Here is a 19,743-nt window from a genome sequence, read left to right as displayed (position 1 = left end):
TTTTGTTTTTAATTCACAGTTAATTGTTTGTTTGTTTGACAGGGTTACAGTGTGGAAAATGTTCTTGGGTCGGAGATCGGTCCTCTCAGCGTCTTCGTCCACGTCGTCAACAGAAGTCACACTGTTTGGATGGGTTTGGAGGAGTGTGACCTGCACTGACTAGCACACTTATTTGTTCATTTCATGGTTTAAAAAGAATGATTAGTCAACACTAGTCTTGCCTTATTTCCAAATGTATGTAAATGAACCAAAAATGTGTAGAGTGCTAAAATAACTGATCATTCTGGAGCCTGTAGTATCTGAGTATCTGTAGTACCAGAACTAATAATATCAGTATGAAAGATGCTCATGTGATGTCCAGTATCGGCTGATAAAATATATTTTTGTTTGTCAATCAAATGACGGCATCTATATTATGGTGGTGTTTAAGTTAATTGTACAGTAATTGCTCTCTATGACAGCTGAACACCTACATTCACTATAAATAAATGTTTTATGCCATCAAATAACTGATCAAGTCATTTTCATGAAAGATAAGCCAATATTATTTCTTAACAACCATTTTTAAGTGTCTAATAATAGATAATTTGCTAAATCTGATAATAAGTACACAATAAAACCTAATGTGTTCTATTAATATTTATATTGTTTAATGATTGTTAATTATTTATGCAATTTAATTCTACTATGAATGGGTCTAACTGCAAACTACAAATGTTACTCCTTTTGTATTCACCTGTACCATTGTTGCTGTTTTTCTTTTTTCTACAAAGTTGCATCAATTCGTCAAGTTCTTAAACAACCTTTGTAGTAGTTGTAGCCCTTATTTACTAACTTATATTTAAAAGCAAATGCAGCAACTTAAGAATTTATTTTTGAGGTCTGGCAAATTTGGAAATGTGTCACTCTAGTGTTTACCACAAATCGTATTTTATTCTTAAATCCAAAATCGCTTTTTTCATTACAACCCACATGACTTCGTGTATTCAATTTAAAAATCCCTATAATCACGATCCCGTCGAGCTGATTGACAGCTACACCTTCCAACAGACCACGCCCCCCCAGACCCACCCCCGTGCACACATGCAAGTTCACATGGATCTTTTTGGAAGTTTCACTTCGTTTTATTATACATTTGTACACACTGTACAATTTCAAACATGCTCTGTCATTAATACGAAGTTTCTGGGAATTATAAAACGGGTACCATAAAAACATATATGAAGTTTTTTTCTGTAATAATTTAGAATACAAAAACATTCACAAAAATAATCACGACGACACCATGAGGTGCCAAAGTCCATCATCCGATGTGTAACTTAATGCACGTCTGCTACAGAAGAACATAGTAATTCAAGTTCACTGAGGTATGTTTTTGGCAAGGTTTTTGGGGAGCGCGCTCTCTGTCTCTCTTTCCTCGACGCGCGTCACCGACTGTCAACAGCCGCGCGCGCCGCAGTCCCAAACGAAGTGTCTGGCATGTGTTTGAAGAAGTTTCTGAGGCTGCTGAGTTCTCTCGTCAGCTGATCGATGGTTTTGTGCAGGCGCTCGTTGTCGGCGCTCAGCTCGATCATCTTCTGCTGCATCTCCAGGTTGCGCTGCTTCGCTTTGTCCCTGCTTTTACGCACGGCGATGTTGTTCCTTTCGCGTCGCTGCCGATACCCCGGACTGTGCCTGTCGATTGACTTCTTGCCCTTTTCCTTTCCCGGCCTCCTCTGGGTGACGGGTTCTGGCTCGGGTGTTGTGGGAGGTGTCGGCTGACCCGTGTGCATGAGGCTCACGGTCGTCTGCGCGCACGCCTCGATCTGAGATGGTAAGGAAGAGGACTGTTCGCTGTCGCTCCAGTCCGCCTCCTTGATCGGTGCACAAAACGTGCCCTTGCTAAAGCCCCCATCCTGGTGCTGCAGCCTCTCCGCGCTCGGCAGGTAAAAGTCGGGCTTTTCTTGCTTCACGGTGTTGTTGAACAAGTCTGCAAAGAGCTCGTCGTTGCAGATCTCCAGAGGAACCGTGGAGATGGACTCGATGTAGGCGCTGAAGTCGATGGCGCTCTCATCATCGTAGATGGCAGGCGCGTTGCTGAGCTCCATCATGCTGCTGCTGTTGTTGTTGTCCTCGGGCGTGCCATGCTCTCCCCCGGATTTGGCATCCCCTGGCATGACTTTGTTGTCATAGAAGTTGGCAGGCTCCATGGCCCAGCTCATGTTGCATGGTGGCGTTACGCACTGCGAGTCCAGGTTGTACATGTCAGACATGGACGAAGCGAAACTCAATTAGCAGATCCCTTACTCGTCCCCTTGACAGTTCTCAAAAAGCGTAACTTTTCACGCACAATCACACCCTGTCTCGCGCAACCAGCGCGTATCTCCAAAAGTCTGTCTGTCTCTCAAACAGGTGTTAAAGTCCTCCTAGCTCTCTATCACAACTCTGCTGTCTGCGCGCTTAAGTACGAGCGCACTGCTTGCGTCACGGCTTCACCACCCCCCTCCAGAAGCCAGTGAGTGTCCAGCGTCAGTCACGTGTTTCTCCTGAGCTCCTATTCGAGGAGACTCGGGTGTGTGTGAACGCCTACAGCAACTTTTAAGAACAGCCTGTCAGAACTTCATGCTGTAGGACATGAGGACATGCTTGAATGATTAAATTCATTTAATGCCCCACTCCCAATATATGTACATACATAAAAAATAATAATAATAATAATAACAAAGTCTCTGATAATAATTAAATTGAGGGAAAAAAATGTTTGTTTCGTTCGTGTTTACTGTTATTTATTAATGATGTTATTATGCTATTATAAATATTAATAATAATGGTAACAAAATGTATTTATTGTTAATGTTTTGATCATTATTATGACCTCTTTCTATGTGTAGAAAGAAGGATCAGTCATAGGAATTTGAATTAATTCGTCAACCTTACTAACTAAATAAATAAATAAACAAATTAAAAGTATTTTATGTTCCGTTCGTATTTAATATTGTTGTTGTAGTTTGTCATTCATATTTGTGGTGGTGGTAGTAGTTGTTATTATTACCTAATTTTGTTGGATATGAAGGTATGTTTGGATGTGTGTATGAGCAGAAAGTATCATCGAGAGGAAATTAATATAATACGAATACAAATATATTTGGTTCATTATTATTAATATTATTTCAGTATTATTATTATTATTAACTGGGTGTTTACTGTATTGTATAGTTGGAAATAAACATCCATTTATTAATTTATCTATTCACATCCACGTATTTGAGAGGCACACTGAACGTACAAATTCAGTACAAACAGAATATAAATTGAAATAAGAGTCTAATTAAAGCAAGAAAGTTATTTGTTGGTAATGTTACATGTAATTTTGAAAAAGTTTTAAATCATTCCGGAGTTATATAAGCAATACAAATTCTAATTAATTTTATTTTCCTGCCTTATGCTTGCAATAATAAATAATGTTCATTAATGTCATTAATGTCATTCATAATTTTCTGAGGACGGTACAGTTGTTTTTCTATAAACAGTCATATTGTGCTACTTCATCTTGTCCACGTGGACATCTAGTGGACAACAGAGGAATCACTTCTATTTATTCTGCGTTGATGTTCTTTCCCGCGAAAACTTCGGGCGATACCAAACAGTTGATGGGGTTCGTTTATGTCACTCATCCTATAATTGTCAGTCTGGCATTAAGGACGTTTGGGAAAAAAGTATATTGTAATGGTAAACATACGTAATATAAGTTTAATTGCGTAATCTAAGAAACAACGAGTTATATGCGATTTAAGCACACACGTGTCTGACTTCTCCCCTCTCGACTGATAATGAGGAGCGTATCGTTGGTTGGTTAAAGTTTCGCGGGGAAATTTACGTCACAGACAGTTTCGCGCCACCGTTCACATCAGAAGGGTAACAGTGCGAACGGTAAGCGTTATATTTCTGTATAAACTTATTGTGTTTGAAAAGAAATGTAATCACGACAACTTAAAAACATATCTTGGTCATCTGGACCTTAACATAATGCGTTGTAGTTGAAAATAATAGTTATTCTGTATTCTAGTTAAAAGACTATGCTATGTCATTGTTGTGGCTGATGCAGCGTGCTACTAGCGTCTCGTTGTTCCAGTAGAAATATATCAACTCAGAGTTACTGTACTCCCTTGTAACCTTCATAATAAAACTTTTTTTTTAATGTGCTTACAAAATAGATGTGCTAGGTAGATTTACCTATTTAGTTTAAAAAGTTTTGTTATGTGGACAGACAGTTATTGTAGTCCCTGGGCATCTCATACAAGCATTCAACCTATTTTCATAAAGCTAGATATTAGCTAGATATCTAGCTTTAGATATGCTAGATATCATTAGCTAGATATGTTTGCCTAAAAGTGTTTTGTGGTGATTTGCCGTGTTGTGATGAAGACTTCTGGAAAAAAAAATAGGCCTGCTGTCATAATATAACAATTAAAATAGTTTAAATACAACAGTTAATTTATACTATTTGCATAACATTTATGATTTTAGGACAACTTCAGTCGTAAATCATTAGCATGGTGATAAATGAGGTATTAAGTTTCATATATGCTGAACTAGTTTGTCTATGAAATGAACCTGCAACTATTTGAATTTAATATTAGTGCACATTAAAAATTAAATAATTGTATACTTAATAATATATTTAATAATTTAATCATCTAATTATAAACTTAACATATGTAATTTTATTAACATAGTAAATATTTGTTTGTAACATGGTTTACATGATTTAGAAATCGTTTTAATGAATTTTGGTTCCAGCTCACTGATTTGAGATTTAATATTTCAGTTTTGAGTCAAGATGTCTTCTTCACCATCGTCCCAGAGCCGTAAGAGAGACCCCCCGACCTGTGAGTTACATTGACTTTGATTGCACACTTTTTTTCTCTCTTATCAGGTTTGTTTTTGACAGTAGCTTCATGTGAATGGTGTTTGTGTGTGTTTGCAGCTGCGAGCGAGGATCCTCTCTCCCCTCCATCTCAACGGTCGAGGGCTCATGACACGTCCACAGAGCTTCAGCCCATGCCCACATCTCCAGCCATGGACATGTCGCTGTTCTCCAGCCCTGTGGCCCCACGCTCTGGTGCGGCTCGTATTCAACATCTTTCATGCACCGAATCAAATTGTTTATGCAGCTAATTTGAATTAGGGAAACAGGATGTGTTTTATCCAGTCTTGCAGAGCGAGATTGACGCGAGTTCTCCGCTGATGTACGGTACTCCCAGCTCCAGGGTGGAAGGGACGCCCCGCAGCGGTATACGCGGGACCCCGGCACGTCAGCGGGCCGACCTGGGATCTGTCCGGAAAGCTCCACAGGTCGACATGCATTCAGAACCGGTGAGTGAAATTAGCGGTTTCATTTTGAAAAAAAAAAACAGAGTTTAATCTTTGCATTTTGGCTTACACACACATATATATATATATATATATATATATATATATTTAATATATAAATTAATATGAATATACACAGTACATAAACACAGAACACAAACACATAATATGTAAACAAAAACTAATTTTGGGCGTGATTTTGTTTGTTTGACAGCACTACATTTAACACATGATCAGTTCCATCTAATTGTTAGTATGGACTTATTTTTGTGACTTCTTCATGAGCGTCAGGCATGTGATCAGCTAAGGGCAAAATTATAATGCAATATAATTATAAAATTCAAAATAATTAATTTGAAGTATCAAACAAATCATGAAGTAATAAAAGTAATAAAAACGTCAAACTTCAGGTCAGAAAATACGGAAATCCATATTATCGTTAGCTTTAATTGAAGTAACTGTAATCCAAGTAAATCTGAAAATATAAATATGACCTAATTAATTTAAGGAAAATCAGAAATGACTGAAATAAGTTGAAGTACTAAATGTATTAGCTGTAAAAAATAAACAATAAAACTGAAATGAAACCTGTATGATGGTATTTAAAAACTACAAAAACTAAATTATTAAAAATTAAGCTAAATTAAATGAATGCTGAGAATATAAAAAATAAAAGCCATTTCATATAAATTGAAAAGAAACTAAAATGGAAATAAATTGTACATAATATAAAAAAAATGTCAAAAAATAACATAAACGCATAACAAAATGACAAAAAAATAAATAAAATGAAAACTGGAAATTTAAGCTAATTCAATATATTAAAAAACATGGTAGAATTTGTACACTATTAAATGAATAAATATTACATTACTTATTAATAATAGAAATGAATACAATACTTTCTCTTCCAGCCGTCTGGAGATGCTGTGGCCGGCAGCGAGCAGGGTGCAGGACAGAGGCTGGTGATCTGGGGGACTGATGTCAATGTGGGAACCTGCAAGGAGAAGTTTCAGGTGTGGATACAGTCTGTGTAACTACACTCATCCACAGCTGACTGCCAGAAAGCTTATCTTCCATGACAAAATGATCATTGGTTGAAAATTTGTGTTCTTTTGTTGTTGCAGCGTTTCCTTCAGCAGTTCACAGACCCCAACTCCAGAGAGGAGGAGAACGCTGGGCTGGATCTGAATGAGCCTCTTTATATGCAGAAACTGGATGAGGTAAGGAGTGCAGAACTGACTAGAAAGGCATAAACAATGATTGCACAAGTTTAGTCATGCAGAATCCTTAATATGCAGTTCTTGTGTAATAATATTGCTGCTTTGTGTGTGTGTGTGTGTGTGTTTCAGATCAGTGTTGTTGGAGAGCCAGTACTGAATGTGAACTGTAGTCATATTCAGACATTTGATGCTGATCTCTACCGTCAGCTGATCTGTTATCCACAGGTGAGGGGGATAAACATCGACAAGGGATTTAGGTCAACAAGTTATTTCTGTTTTTACATAATAAAAATTGCTATTCAGTACTGAATAAAAAAGATATAAAGACGTTTATGATGTTACAAAAATTCCAAATGCAAATAAATTGTTCTTTTAAACATTCTATTCATCAAAGATTTAAAAAAAAAAAAAAAAAAAGTTTTTTTAGGCAGTATATAAGACTGATTTCTGAATGTGACACTGAAGACTGGAGTACTGATGCTGAAAAATTCAGCTTTGCATCACAGAAATAAATTACATTTTTAACATATATTCAAATAAAAATGGTTTATTTTAAATTTCACAATTTTACTGTATTTTCTTTAATCAAAAAATGCAGCCTTGTTGAGCTTTTTCTTTCAAAAACATTACAAAACTTTATTGTATTGTCACTTTTACCCGTTATTGAAAGTCTTTTACTCTTCTCCTCACAGGAAGTCATCCCCACTTTCGATATGGCAGTCAACGAGCTCTTCTTCGATCGTTTCCCAGACTCGGTGTTGGAGCATCAGATTCAGGTGCGTCCCTACAGCGCCCTGAAAACCAGAAACATGCGCGCGCTCAACCCTGAAGGTGAGAGACCAGAGACCCAGTGTGTCATGATCGCACACTGTTTATTGAGAAATGTCTGCAGCTGTCACACATCACGCTCTCTGGTCTCTTTCAGATATTGACCAGCTCATCACTATCAGTGGGATGGTGATCCGCACCTCTCAGCTGATCCCTGAGATGCAGGAGGCGTTCTTCCGCTGTCAGGTGTGTGCGTTTAACACGCGTGTGGAGGTGGACCGCGGCCGCATCGCTGAACCTGCCGTCTGCCGTAACTGCAACACCACCCACAGCATGGCGCTGGTGCATAACCGCTCCGCCTTCTCTGACAAACAAATGGTGGGTTATTTTGATCAGAGTTTCTTATTAGTGTTATATTTGTTCTTTTTTAATACATTTTATTTATACTTTATATACATATATTTTTTTTATTTATTTTAAATGTGCATTATATAATTTTTGTAATGAAAGTTTCTTTTTTGATTGCATTAAAGTAGTGCTTTATACCTTAACAACAATGTGAATTTTTTATTTTTTTTTCTATTCCGTGTCTTTTGTCCTGACAGATAAAGCTCCAGGAATCTCCAGAGGACATGCCTGCGGGTCAGACGCCACACACCACAATCGTCTATGCACACAATGACCTAGTTGACAAAGTGCAACCTGGCGACAGAATAAACATCACTGGTACGGCCTGCTGTCATTGAAGCTTTATGTGGTTTTATATAAGCGCTAAACCTGTCTGGTTCTTCCTCTTTCTTTACTTTATGAACAATGCCTGTATTGTAGCTTCCTCAAAGTTGTGGAGCAGGAATAGTTTAACAGCTATACTTTCAGAAACATTAAATATTGGAGTGTTTTTATTATACTCAAATTCTTTTAATAAAGAGTACTTATCTGTAGAGAAACTCCTAATGGATAACCGTTTATCACGTCAACTTAAAAAATTGTTCAGATTTCATAACATTTGTGTTTTTCTATTATAAATAATTTAATATATCTACCAATTCATTATTTCAAATAATGTTTATTATTATTATTATTAATATTGTAGTGTTTATTTTAGATTTTTTCATAAATCATATTTATAGGTTATGAACATTATTAATATTATATATGTTATTACCTTTCTAATAATAGTCATATCTTATATAAACAGTGTCATGTAATATGCTATAATTATAAATAATAACAGAAGTAGTTTAGCACATTATTGGCAGGATTATTTATATAATACATAATTATTTATAGCTTATTTTTGAATCTAATTTATCAAGAGAATTTGTTTAAAAGCGTTAATGTTCATAGAAGTTCAAACTTTATTTATTTTATTTACCTTTATTTTAGGAAGTCTCATTGAGATCAAAAATCTCTTTTACTAGAGAGACCTGGGCAAGGTAGCAGCCATACATAAACAACATATTAAAATGCTACATACATAAACACAACATAGCTAAAAACATACACACATCCAATCATTCAAAAATCATTCAAATACAAGGACCTCTCAAGAAAAACAACTACATCTCTCCTTCATCACATTTTTTATGATGGTCTTAAATGCATTAATTGATATACACGTTTCTAGTTTAAGATCTTTTTGCAAATTATTCCATGCCCATGGTGCATAGTATGAAAATGCAGTTTTCCCCAAATCTGTCCAAACCCTAAGTACATTAAAAAGCAACCACTTGGAGGAGCGTAGTTCATAACTAGCAGAATTGAGACAGAGAAGGGTACAGAGATAAGCTGGAAGTTTACCTAGCATGGCTTTATATATAAAAATATACCAATGATGTTTTCTGTGGGTGGTCAGTGCTGTCCAACCCACCAGATCATAAAGAATGCAATGGTGAGTCAGGGACTTTGCATTTGTAATAAAGCGCAGAGACGCATGATACACTGAATCAAGGCTCCGTAAGACGGAGGAAGCTGCGTGCATATATAATATGTCACCATAATCACAGACAGAAAAGTAGCTTCCACAAGATTTTTTTTTGGCATTAAAAGTAAAGCTAGATTTATTTCTAAAATAAAAGCCAATCTTTATTTTAAGCTTCTTAACTAGATTAGCAATATGTACATTAAATATAAGTTTGTCGTCTATCCATATACCCAAGTACTTGTACGTGGGTACCCTTTCAATGGATTTACAATCAGACGTAAAAATGCTAAGATCATCAAGAAACTGTAGGCAGGTTTTTGAAAAGACCATTTAATTTTTAATTTTTTTATAAATGTATTATAATATAACTGGTATTGTGGAAAGTCTAAGCAGCATGTCTGTTATTCTCATCAGGCATTTACAGAGCCGCCCCCATGCGTCTGAACCCCCGACAGAGCCAGGTGAAGTCTGTGTACAAGACCCACATCGACGCCATCCACTTCCGGAAGACGGATGAGAAGCGTCTTCATGGACTGGACGAGGACGGTGAGCAGAAACTCTTCACCAAAGAACGTGTCGCAGCACTCAAAGAGCTAGCGGCCAAACCGGACGTCTACGACCGCTTGTCCTCTGCGCTGGCGCCCAGTATCTATGAACACGAGGACATCAAGAAAGTGAGTTTTAACTGGCACTGCTTAAGACTGGCTCATGTTTTTCCTTCGATGCAATTCAAATGTTTCCCAGGATGTGAGTTAATAAGATGTTTCTTTTTAAAAAAAAATTCTCCCCAGGGCATCCTGCTGCAGTTATTTGGCGGGACCCGAAAGGACTTCTCTCAGACGGGCCGTGGAAACTTCCGCGCAGAGGTCAACATCCTGCTTTGTGGCGATCCAGGCACCAGTAAATCCCAGCTGCTGCAGTACGTGTATAACCTGGTTCCTCGCGGTCAGTACACGTCTGGGAAAGGATCTAGCGCTGTGGGGCTCACAGCGTACGTGATGAAGGACCCGGAAACCCGACAGCTGGTTCTGCAGACAGGAGCGCTCGTGCTCAGCGACAACGGCATCTGCTGCATCGACGAGTTCGATAAGATGAGCGACAGCACGCGGTCTGTGCTGCATGAGGTCATGGAGCAGCAAACGCTCTCGATTGCTAAGGTGAGGGTGATGTGTGAACGATCACTGTGGCGATTGATTGTCAGGACAGGTCATTAATGCAGGTTTTGTGTGTCACAGGCTGGAATCATTTGCCAGCTTAATGCTCGGACCTCCGTCCTCGCCGCAGCCAATCCGGTGGAGTCTCAGTGGAACCCCAAGAAGACCACCATAGAAAACATCCAGCTGCCTCACACACTTCTGTCCAGGTATGAGAGCAACATGACACTGTTTACACTTAACATCCATAATGTGATGTCTTTCTGAGAGAAACGAGAACAATTTACCCATCAGGATTACAGTTGATTGTAAAAAGTGAGTTACATTACTCTTCAGAAGTTTGGTTATTTCATTTCTATTATCATTCATTTGTTATTATCATTTCTATTCATAGAATATTATATATACATATTTGGTATATATAAACACATTTCTCTTATATATAAATATACATATATGTGTGTGTGTGTGTATTTTTTATATATATAATATATACACACACACACACACACACACACACACATAACTGTACACAGTGCACACACTACATAAACAAACACTTTAATTTTGGATGCTATTAATTGCTATTTTGCTAATGCTATTAATAGACTATATTTAACGGATACTAGAATAAAACAAACCAACTGCTTAATTTTTTGTTGTTGAACAAAGTTAAAAAGAACGTAATTTTTAAATTTTATGTAAGATTATAAATATTTTACTGCCACTTTTGACCAATTACCGTATTTTCCGTACTATAAGTCGCACTTTTTTTTCATAGTTTGGCTGGTCATGCGACTTATAGTCAGGTGCGACTTATTTATCAAAATTAATTTGACATGAACTGGGAAAAATGAACCAAGAGAAAACATTACCGTCTACAGCTGCGAGAGGGCGCCCTATGCTGCTCATTGCTCCTGTAGTCTACCACTGAGCAGCATAGAGCGCCCTCTTGCGGCTGTAGACGGTAATGTTTTCTCTTGGTTCTAAATAAATGCGACTCATTGTCCAGTGCGACTTGTTTTTTTTTCCTCGTCATGACATATTTTTGGACTGATGCGACCTATACTCAGGTGCGACTTATAGTCCAAAAATACGGTAAATCAATTTATGTAGTGTTAGCAATAAAGTCCCCACTGTATAAAGATGTATAAAAAAAATTAATACATCTAAAATTGGCAAATTGTACAAGTAACCCTAGAGACATTTATTATAGACAGTAAATTCCATGACTTTAATGATCTCATCTGTTTTAAACGTTAAAATACGTTTTAAACTTTTTTTTTTTTTTTTTTTTGTTGAACATTTTCTCTTTATTAGTGAACTAATAAAATCTCTGGTTCTTAGGTTTGATTTGATCTTCCTGATGCTAGACCCTCAGGACGAGGCGTATGACCGGCGTTTGGCTCATCACCTCGTGTCTCTGTATTATCAGAGTGAAGAGCAGATTGAAGAGGAGCATCTGGACATGGCCATGCTGAAAGACTACATTGCTTTCGCTCGCACGTCTGTGCATCCCAGACTCAGTGAAGAAGCTAGTCAGGCCCTTATCGAGGTACAGAAACAATATAGATCAGTGTAGCTGTAGCACTGTAGTATGAGATATAATGCATGTTGACAATATCAAATTAATTGTAATTTTGACCTTTGCAGGCCTATGTAGACATGCGTAAGATCGGCAGCGGCAGAGGGATGGTGTCAGCATACCCCCGTCAGCTGGAGTCTCTCATCAGACTAGCTGAAGCTCACGCTAAAGTACGTTTCTCAAGCAAAGTCGAGTCCATCGATGTGGAGGAAGCCAAGAGACTGCACAGAGAAGCCCTGAAGCAGTCGGCAACTGATCCCAGGACAGGATTCGTGGATATCTCCATCCTCACCACAGGTACGGTTTAGAGTACTACAAAAAGTTTATCATGATATATATTTGTGTACTGTGTATACTTATTGTGTATATATAAGTACAATATATATTTTATTACATGTAAATGCATTTACTATATAAAACATAACATTTTCTTAAATGTATACATGCATGTGTGTGTATTTATATACACAATAAATATATACAGTATTGACCATGTAAACAAACTTATTTTGGATGCGATTAATCGTTTGACAGCACTAGTTCAGAGATGCAGTAATAAACTGTTAGTACTGGTCAGGTCCAGTCACATGGTCTTGTTTAGAAATCAAAAGAAAAGTATTAATATTAAAATCGTACATTAAGAGTACTAATAAATGATGAATCATAATAATAATAATAATGAATCTAATTATATACAATTATGTGAAATGTTATGCTACACTTTGTTTTAAAAATTACTTCATAATTAGATTTATTAGTAATTGAGCACTGTTCCTCAAATATTTAGATGATTTATTTATAGATAAAATAAATTGATAAATTAAGTTTTATATATATATATATATATATATATAATATATATATGAGAGAGAGATTATTATTAGCTACAGTTTTACTTTTGAAAATTATTTCATAATCTGTGCTATTTTTCGAATTGAAGGGAGTCTGATGGTTTTGATTGGTTGTTTCTGGCCAGGAATGAGTGCTACAGCACGCAAGCGTAAGGAGGAAGTGGCTCAGGCTCTGAAGAAACTCATCCAATCAAAGGGTAAAACCCCAGCTATGAAGTACCAGCAGCTGTTTGATGATCTCCGTGGCCAGTCAGAAGCGGTAATTTTCCTTGCTATTATTTGAATAATGCATAGACACTCTTAACTATATATGTTATGAATTTATATAAACTGCAAGCCTGAAACTTAAACATTTTCCTCCTGTTTCAGGCCATCACGAAGGACATGTTCGAAGAGGCCCTCAGAGCACTTGCTGATGAAGATTATTTGACCGTCACAGGAAAGACCGTTCGTCTTCTGTGAACGCTCGCTGTGCACAACTGCTGCTTTCTCCCTGTTGTTACTTGCTTTATCCTATTCTCTGTTTCTGTAGAGCGATTATTGTTAATAGTGCTATGTATGGTCAATTTCTGGTTGCAATAAATGAATTTTGTTGTTCAAGAGACGACTTTGGTAGTTTATAGCTGTTATTTACATGATCAGATGTGAAAAGCATCTATTCACTTAACCCGAATCAATCACATGGTGCCGGTTAAAACCTCAAAGATTCACTTAAACAAGGTGCAACCAATGGGATAAAACACTTGATGACAATGAATTAACACACACGAACTACAGCTTATGATTTATTATAAATAGAATAGTTGAACAATGGAAACCGAATAGGAGAGAAAAGGAAACAGATTTTTTTTATACAACGTGTCATTTTAGGAAAAAAAAATCAAATTCATTGCTTATGCTCTCTGATGTCTGTTTTCTCACTTAAAAGTCCATTATTGAAGGACAATGTCATAAATGTTTTTATGTATATTACATAGGGCTAAAAAGGAGAAATTGAGGACAAAGGTATAAAATGACTAATTAAAACTAATTTAACTGCATCACCTGAAAACATGACAAGATCTTCAAGGTGTACGAGTGGGGAAAAAAAGTTATTCATTATATATTAATAATTTTGCAGTGGAGCCACGCCCCTCCATCGTGACCGACATTAGTCACGTGACACGTCAACGTCACGCCTTCGTACGCTTTTGGACTCGGGCAGAAGACGATGGCGGCCTCCTCAGGTTTGTCTCACAATCTCCTCAATCCTCGCGGTCCTCCTCGGGCGTAATTTAACAATAGAATCGCTGAGCCCGTGCCTCACGACCCGATATAGGTTATCTGAGAGGTCTACTGTTATCAAGCTCCTTAATTTACTTCACCTCACAGATCTGTGTGCAGTTTGAACTGTGTGTGTGTGTGTTAGCATCGTGCTAACGGCCTTCAGATAGCCCTTTAGTTTAAAAATAACATCATATTTAGTTTTTATCATCAGCTAATCAACGTTATAGACACACTTCAGATATAATTATGCACTCGTATAGAACTAAGGCATAGATTAAATGCTGTATATTGCAGCTGGGCGGGTGTTTCGGTCCAAATGTGAGGCGAGGCGGAGCATTGACGCGCGTGTTTCTGCTGGATCCGTCCAGAGTCATGACAAACGGGCCTTTAACTGCTGTTTGTCTCTCATAAAAGCACCCGAGCAGCTATTAATCCCTCATAGAGTAATTTTAAACTGTTTAAAGATAATAAGTCTTTGGAGAAGTGCGTTGTGATTGTGGAATATAGATATGTAGGTTAATAACAACACTTATTTAAGTGTAAAGCCATTTCATAACAGAATACATGAGGTTTAGAGTTTAAGTGGAGTTGGTTTATACATATACACTAAAGGAGAATTTTAAACCCTCTGAAGCTTTTACTACTTTAAATTGTTTAATTCATGATGTACTGCAAATTACAGCAGTGTGAGGTCATGTAGCTAGTGTTCAGATCAAATAACATTTTAGAGTTTATAGACTACATATGTAAAGAACAGCTCATCTTGTGTTTCTAACATGTCAAAACTCACAGATCATTACATCTGCACAGGCTGATTTGGACATTTGCTTATCTAGAATCAGATATATGAAATCTAGGACTGTGTGTGTTTACATATTATCTTGAATGTTTACATGAGGTCAGATGCATCAGCCAATATTTTATCTGAAATGTATTAAGTTGTTCAGGCTTGTGCATCTGGTGATCGTCTTAAGATTTTGAGGAAGTGAAAACACTGATAAAGCAACATGGGTGTCATTTCCTGAATCGTTCACAAATGAGTGATCAGTCTGTCTTTTAGACGCTCGCCTGAACTTGAGAATCTTGTCCCTCCACTTTTTTAAAAACGGGATTATCTATTAAAACACTTGGTGATACTAACTCGGTGTTGAAATGCACAGAGTGTTTAAATCTTGTAGGTTCCTACATTATAATTTTTGTCTTGGTTGAGTATTTAAATAAAAATACTCATAATTTAATAATTTAAATACTCATTTAAATCGTACCTCAAATAAAAGGTTTTGCACATCCACAAAAAAGGAAACAGATGTTGGTTTCATATTAAAATGAAATATCCAACTCTCATATATCATATATATACAAACTGTACTGTGATCACTGTGAAATTAGACATTAGATATGAATTCCATGAATGATGTTGAATGAACTCATGAGACCGTTTTACATAAATTGAATCATAAATACATAAGGAGAGGAAAAGTGTATATTTTAGATTTCCCATTCATTTTGAATCAACTTTTATTCCTTTTCACTGATGTAGGCTTACGACGTGACAAATTAAGAATATAAATATTCCATGAAGTCACTCAATTAATATGAACTCATAGACACTGCATGTATAATAATTATACAATAGTCTTAATTTTTTTTATTTATTCTTCATCAAAAATGATTACCAACTAGCCAGCTGCTAACAAAGGTTTCCAGAAACATGGTTGTACATGAATTGTTTTTGGATTCTTGCAGGAGTTAAAGTCCCTCGTAATTTTCGTTTGTTGGAAGAGCTGGAGGAAGGACAGAAGGGTGTCGGTGATGGGACGGTGAGCTGGGGTCTGGAGGATGACGAGGATATGACTCTCACACGGTGGACGGGCATGATCATCGGACCTGCACGAGTATGTTTGCGCTTTAATCAGTTTAATGTAGCAGTTAAGGGACAACACTGATGACGCTGGTGGTGTAGATTTAAGATAAAGATGCATGCTATGAAAGCAGTCATGCAGCAGAAACGCCCTTCAGTGATTTATGTATTTGTTCAAGTTGGCACCTGATTCTTTATTGGTCTGGAAATATGAATCACTTAAAGGTCTTTAGGATTATTTGTGATTCGTTTCATTTGCTTAATGGGTAAACTGAAACCTGCCATGAAACCTAAGTCATATTTCACCCTCAAAATGATTGAAATTATATTTTGCATAAAGATAATGAAGCCTATTTTATGAGCGTTTGCAGTGGCAATCGAGCCCTTTCATTATGAATTACATTTTTGCAGTTTGTAATAAAACAGAATTCATTGTGTCCTGGCAGGATGTGAATGAGGTTTTTTTTTTTTCACACTACAGTAAATTTTGGGTGCAAAAGAAAAAATATCTGAATTGGTAAAAATGAAAATAATATGAATGGTCCTAAAATTTTAATGTAAATTATTAACTTATTTTGAATTCAGGGTGAAAAATGACCTTCACTTTTTTTTCTTAGAGAGAATCTTCATAATAATAGTGCTGCTCTACAGGCGAAGTAAGATAATTCTACCTTTTAGTTTGTTTGTTTTTCAGGGGGCTTTTAACCTAGTGGTTTGCTAAATAGAAGTGGTTCTTTAGCATTCAAACTATTCAGCTAGCCTGAAATTACAAGATAATTGTGTATAGATAATATTGGTGAATTTGACATGTCATCATTTAAAGAAAAAATTGCAGGGTTTTTTGCAGGTCTTAATTTGCCCTTCCATAAATTAAGGCCTTAAAAAGGTTTTAAATTGGAGCTGAAAGTCATACATTTCTAGCATTTAATGTTGCATTTACTGCAGAAATACAAATATAATAGAAATCTCTAAATATGTTTCAATCGTCTTGCATTTGCTTGAGATGCAAAATAATATGAAGTCTTGTTTTCTGAGAAATTTGAGTTTATGCTCAAAACATGAACAAATTATGTCGAGAGAGCACTTTGAGTTGAAGAGTCCATTGGCTGATGCTAGTTCTTGTTTTATTCAAACTCGCTTCATTTTGATCTTCTCAGAAAATGACTTCTTAAGTCATATTGTTTTTTTGATTTAAGAAACTTTAGATATTTGTAATCGTAAATGCTACTGAGGAAGAATATCACATTTTTGCAGGGGCAGTAGAAATTATGGTTATTTATTTCCATATTTTAGTTGTTGGGAACAGAGATATTCAAGCCTTACTAAAATGAATTAAAAGTAATTGAGATCTGTTGGAAGCTGTATTTTTAATCTTTCTTGTTTTGTGCTCCCCAGACATTCGCATTTTGAGAATATATTGACATATTTTGTTCCCGTTCAATTTATTTTGTACATTTTCTTTACTTGGTTTTTAAAACATCTCAAATGTACCATCATAAAACCCTGAGTTAAGTGTGATACTGTGTTTCCATCTGTAGTCTATTACTGTGTGCTGTTATCGTATAGAATACTACGGATGAAAACATTGCATCAGCATCTGAAGTTTGAGATTTTTTTGTTTAAGATGTATGGGTCTGTTCTCTTGTTCCACTTAGCATTTCGGCTTTAACCTTTGTCTTTTTCCTAATTTCTCAGACTAATTACGAAAACAGAATATACAGCCTGAAAGTGGAGTGCGGACCCAAATATCCTGAAGTACCACCGAATGTTAGATTTGTAACAAAAATTAGCATGAACGGAATAAATAATTCCAATGGGATGGTAAGTTGAATCTTTATAAATGTCTATTTTGATTGTTATTTTAACAGAATATCGTCAGCCGTGTTTGAGATCATTTAGCTGCAAACTGTTAGAAATGTGTGATGTTGCAGTTTTTCATAGCGATGCAGAACAGAGGCCCTCGAGTCACATCAGTGCTGCAGAGGAGGGACGTTTTTCACTGTGCCTTAGCAGAACCAATAATGAACCTCAAACACATCTAATGAGATTCAGCTGGATACAAAATAGAAAAGGAGCCATAGAAAATTAAACCCTTTATTACTCCACAGAGGGTTGTTATTTTGTTGAATCCTCATTTGTGTCTGTTTTTCTTAATGGTTGGTTGAAACAGTCTAAGTCTTTGTGCTGTTTGCTTAGTAGAAGTATATTGGTTTAATATTAACTAAATCCTAGACATTTTACAAGCTATTTTGTTGAAGCAAATAGGGGGAAATATGATGAGCTGTGTCTTAAATGTGATATCAAATTGACCTTTAGTCAAGTAAAGGAGATACAGCTAATTAATACATAAGGATGTCTGCCTTCAACTAAAATGAGAAGGAAGCTTTTGTAATATGACTTCTCAAAAATATGGTGCAGGGTACACAACTTACACCATGTTCATACTGAAGAGTGTTGTGAACCCTGTGCACAAATAAAGATTCAGTTTCTTGTTTTTTGTCACAAGATTAAATGACACATCTTACCCTGAACTCTACAGTAATGATTATAAAGTCCAATCACATGGCTCATATGGAAATTGAGATCTATTTGATACATTTTTATACAGCAGTCATACTGATACCATAGGACATTATTGTGGTAGTGGAATATTATTTGCGCCCACTTTGACTTCTAGTATAACCTTTTACTGTTTCTGTGCTTTTTAGTTAGTTGGTCGACAAGTAAGTTCGCATTGATGAGTTCCAGGTTCGAGTTTAGCTGTTTCAACGGCATTTTTTGCATAATTTGATTAGCACCGAAAATAGTTTTGACTCATCCCTCAGTTGTTATGCAAAAATCCCATTCGCGGTAAAACACTGCATTTGTGAGTTAACCAAGCTAGTCTGAAAACAGAAATGTGAAACTGGTATTTTTTAGCTGGGGTGGGACTTTTGATTATGTGTTAGCAATATAATAATGAGTTTCCAACCAACAAGTATAATGTTTAAATCTTCTGGCTATACTTTCTATGTTGTGATTGATTTTGTTTCCCCCTAAAATGCTAGTTAATGTTATTGCATTGGACAAAGATTTACTGACTTCACTCACACTGGGAATAACAACTAAATATTTTTTTCAGCATACAGTATGAGGGTTAAAACTGTGTTTTTAAAGTTTACAGTCTGTATATTTTTATTGTGAGTAACTATAACCACCATTTTGGCCCTTTGCTTTTAATAACTGAGGAATGAATTGAAATTATATCACAAATGCCAATACATTTCTTTATTAAATCCTGCATATTCTTTATTTAATTCAGTGCAGTTCAGATTGACTCTTGCGGTGTTTAATTTCATGTGCGGCTGTAACCAAGATCATGTAACTCATTTCCACATGTCCCCTCCCTTTCTTCTTTTGTTTCAGGTGGATGCACGTAGCATACCAATTCTAGCAAAATGGCAAAACTCATATAGCATTAAAGTTGTTCTTCAAGAGCTAAGGCGTCTTATGATGTCCAAAGAGAATATGAAGCTTCCTCAACCACCGGAGGGACAGACATACAGCAATTAATTGTAAATGATTGTTACGACCCTCTGTCTTAAACCTTACACTCTTAGAAATGTCTTGTAAATCATCAGAAAAAGAAATCAAATATTGCTCACTCCACACTCAAACAGTCTCCTCTACGGGAGCACGATTGGACATTTCTAATAGTTCAGCTTGAGAAACAAAGAAAGGAAACGCTTATATTACGTGGCACCATGTTCAATTCTGTTT

At 36.4% G+C, this 19,743-nt stretch overlaps 4 protein-coding genes across 5 annotated transcripts in view; 3 read left to right on the top strand and 1 right to left on the bottom strand.

The window, feature by feature from the left end:
• The window catches only part of spidr (scaffold protein involved in DNA repair), a 58,019-nt gene extending 57,510 nt beyond the window's left edge, over positions 1–509 (top strand). For both annotated transcript variants that reach the window (XM_059525069.1, XM_059525070.1), the window contains one exon: positions 43–509. In XM_059525069.1, coding sequence (XP_059381052.1) covers positions 43–159 — 117 coding nt within the window. In that variant the 3' untranslated portion in view covers positions 160–509. The remainder of the gene's footprint in view (positions 1–42) is intronic.
• A 591-nt stretch (positions 510–1,100) lies between these two features.
• On the bottom strand, positions 1,101–2,426 carry LOC132116294 (CCAAT/enhancer-binding protein delta-like). Its single transcript, XM_059525072.1, has one exon. It carries the CDS (start codon positions 2,250–2,252, stop codon positions 1,428–1,430), a length of 825 nt encoding a protein of 274 aa, XP_059381055.1. The 5' UTR covers positions 2,253–2,426; the 3' UTR covers positions 1,101–1,427.
• Positions 2,427–3,842: 1,416 nt separating this feature from the next.
• mcm4 (minichromosome maintenance complex component 4) lies at positions 3,843–13,461 on the top strand. The gene is made up of 17 exons (XM_059525071.1): positions 3,843–3,909; positions 4,808–4,868; positions 4,967–5,101; positions 5,192–5,355; positions 6,267–6,368; positions 6,480–6,575; positions 6,705–6,800; positions 7,268–7,406; positions 7,501–7,721; positions 7,949–8,069; positions 9,682–9,941; positions 10,059–10,424; positions 10,503–10,630; positions 11,769–11,976; positions 12,075–12,303; positions 12,983–13,116; positions 13,227–13,461. The coding sequence occupies exons 2-17, from the start codon at positions 4,820–4,822 to the stop codon at positions 13,317–13,319; spliced, it is 2,541 nt and encodes an 846-aa protein (XP_059381054.1). The 5' UTR covers positions 3,843–3,909; positions 4,808–4,819; the 3' UTR covers positions 13,320–13,461.
• A 507-nt stretch (positions 13,462–13,968) lies between these two features.
• ube2v2 (ubiquitin-conjugating enzyme E2 variant 2) lies at positions 13,969–19,613 on the top strand. Its single transcript, XM_059525073.1, has 4 exons — positions 13,969–14,083; positions 15,870–16,018; positions 17,680–17,805; positions 19,390–19,613. The coding sequence occupies exons 1-4, from the start codon at positions 14,068–14,070 to the stop codon at positions 19,534–19,536; spliced, it is 438 nt and encodes a 145-aa protein (XP_059381056.1). The 5' UTR covers positions 13,969–14,067; the 3' UTR covers positions 19,537–19,613.
• The last annotated feature ends 130 nt before the right edge of the window (positions 19,614–19,743 follow it).

The sequence above is a fragment of the Carassius carassius genome, chromosome 35 (assembly GCF_963082965.1).
Source record: "Carassius carassius chromosome 35, fCarCar2.1, whole genome shotgun sequence".
Lineage (NCBI taxonomy): Eukaryota > Metazoa > Chordata > Actinopteri > Cypriniformes > Cyprinidae > Carassius > Carassius carassius.
Note: the sequence above shows the minus strand (reverse complement) of the source record. Positions and strands in the feature narration are given on the sequence as shown.

Coding starts and splice junctions, on each gene's coding strand:
- LOC132116294 (XM_059525072.1), bottom strand. CDS start 2,252: ATGTCTGACATGTACAACCTGGACTCGCAGTGCGTAACGCCACCATGC.
- mcm4 (XM_059525071.1), top strand. CDS start 4,820: ATGTCTTCTTCACCATCGTCCCAGAGCCGTAAGAGAGACCCCCCGACC. Junction 5,102..5,191: donor CCCTGTGGCCCCACGCTCTG/GTGCGGCTCGTA, acceptor TGTTTTATCCAG/TCTTGCAGAGCGAGATTGAC. Junction 10,425..10,502: donor AAACGCTCTCGATTGCTAAG/GTGAGGGTGATG, acceptor TGTGTGTCACAG/GCTGGAATCATTTGCCAGCT.
- ube2v2 (XM_059525073.1), top strand. Junction 16,019..17,679: donor TGATCATCGGACCTGCACGA/GTATGTTTGCGC, acceptor CTAATTTCTCAG/ACTAATTACGAAAACAGAAT. Junction 17,806..19,389: donor TAAATAATTCCAATGGGATG/GTAAGTTGAATC, acceptor CTTTTGTTTCAG/GTGGATGCACGTAGCATACC.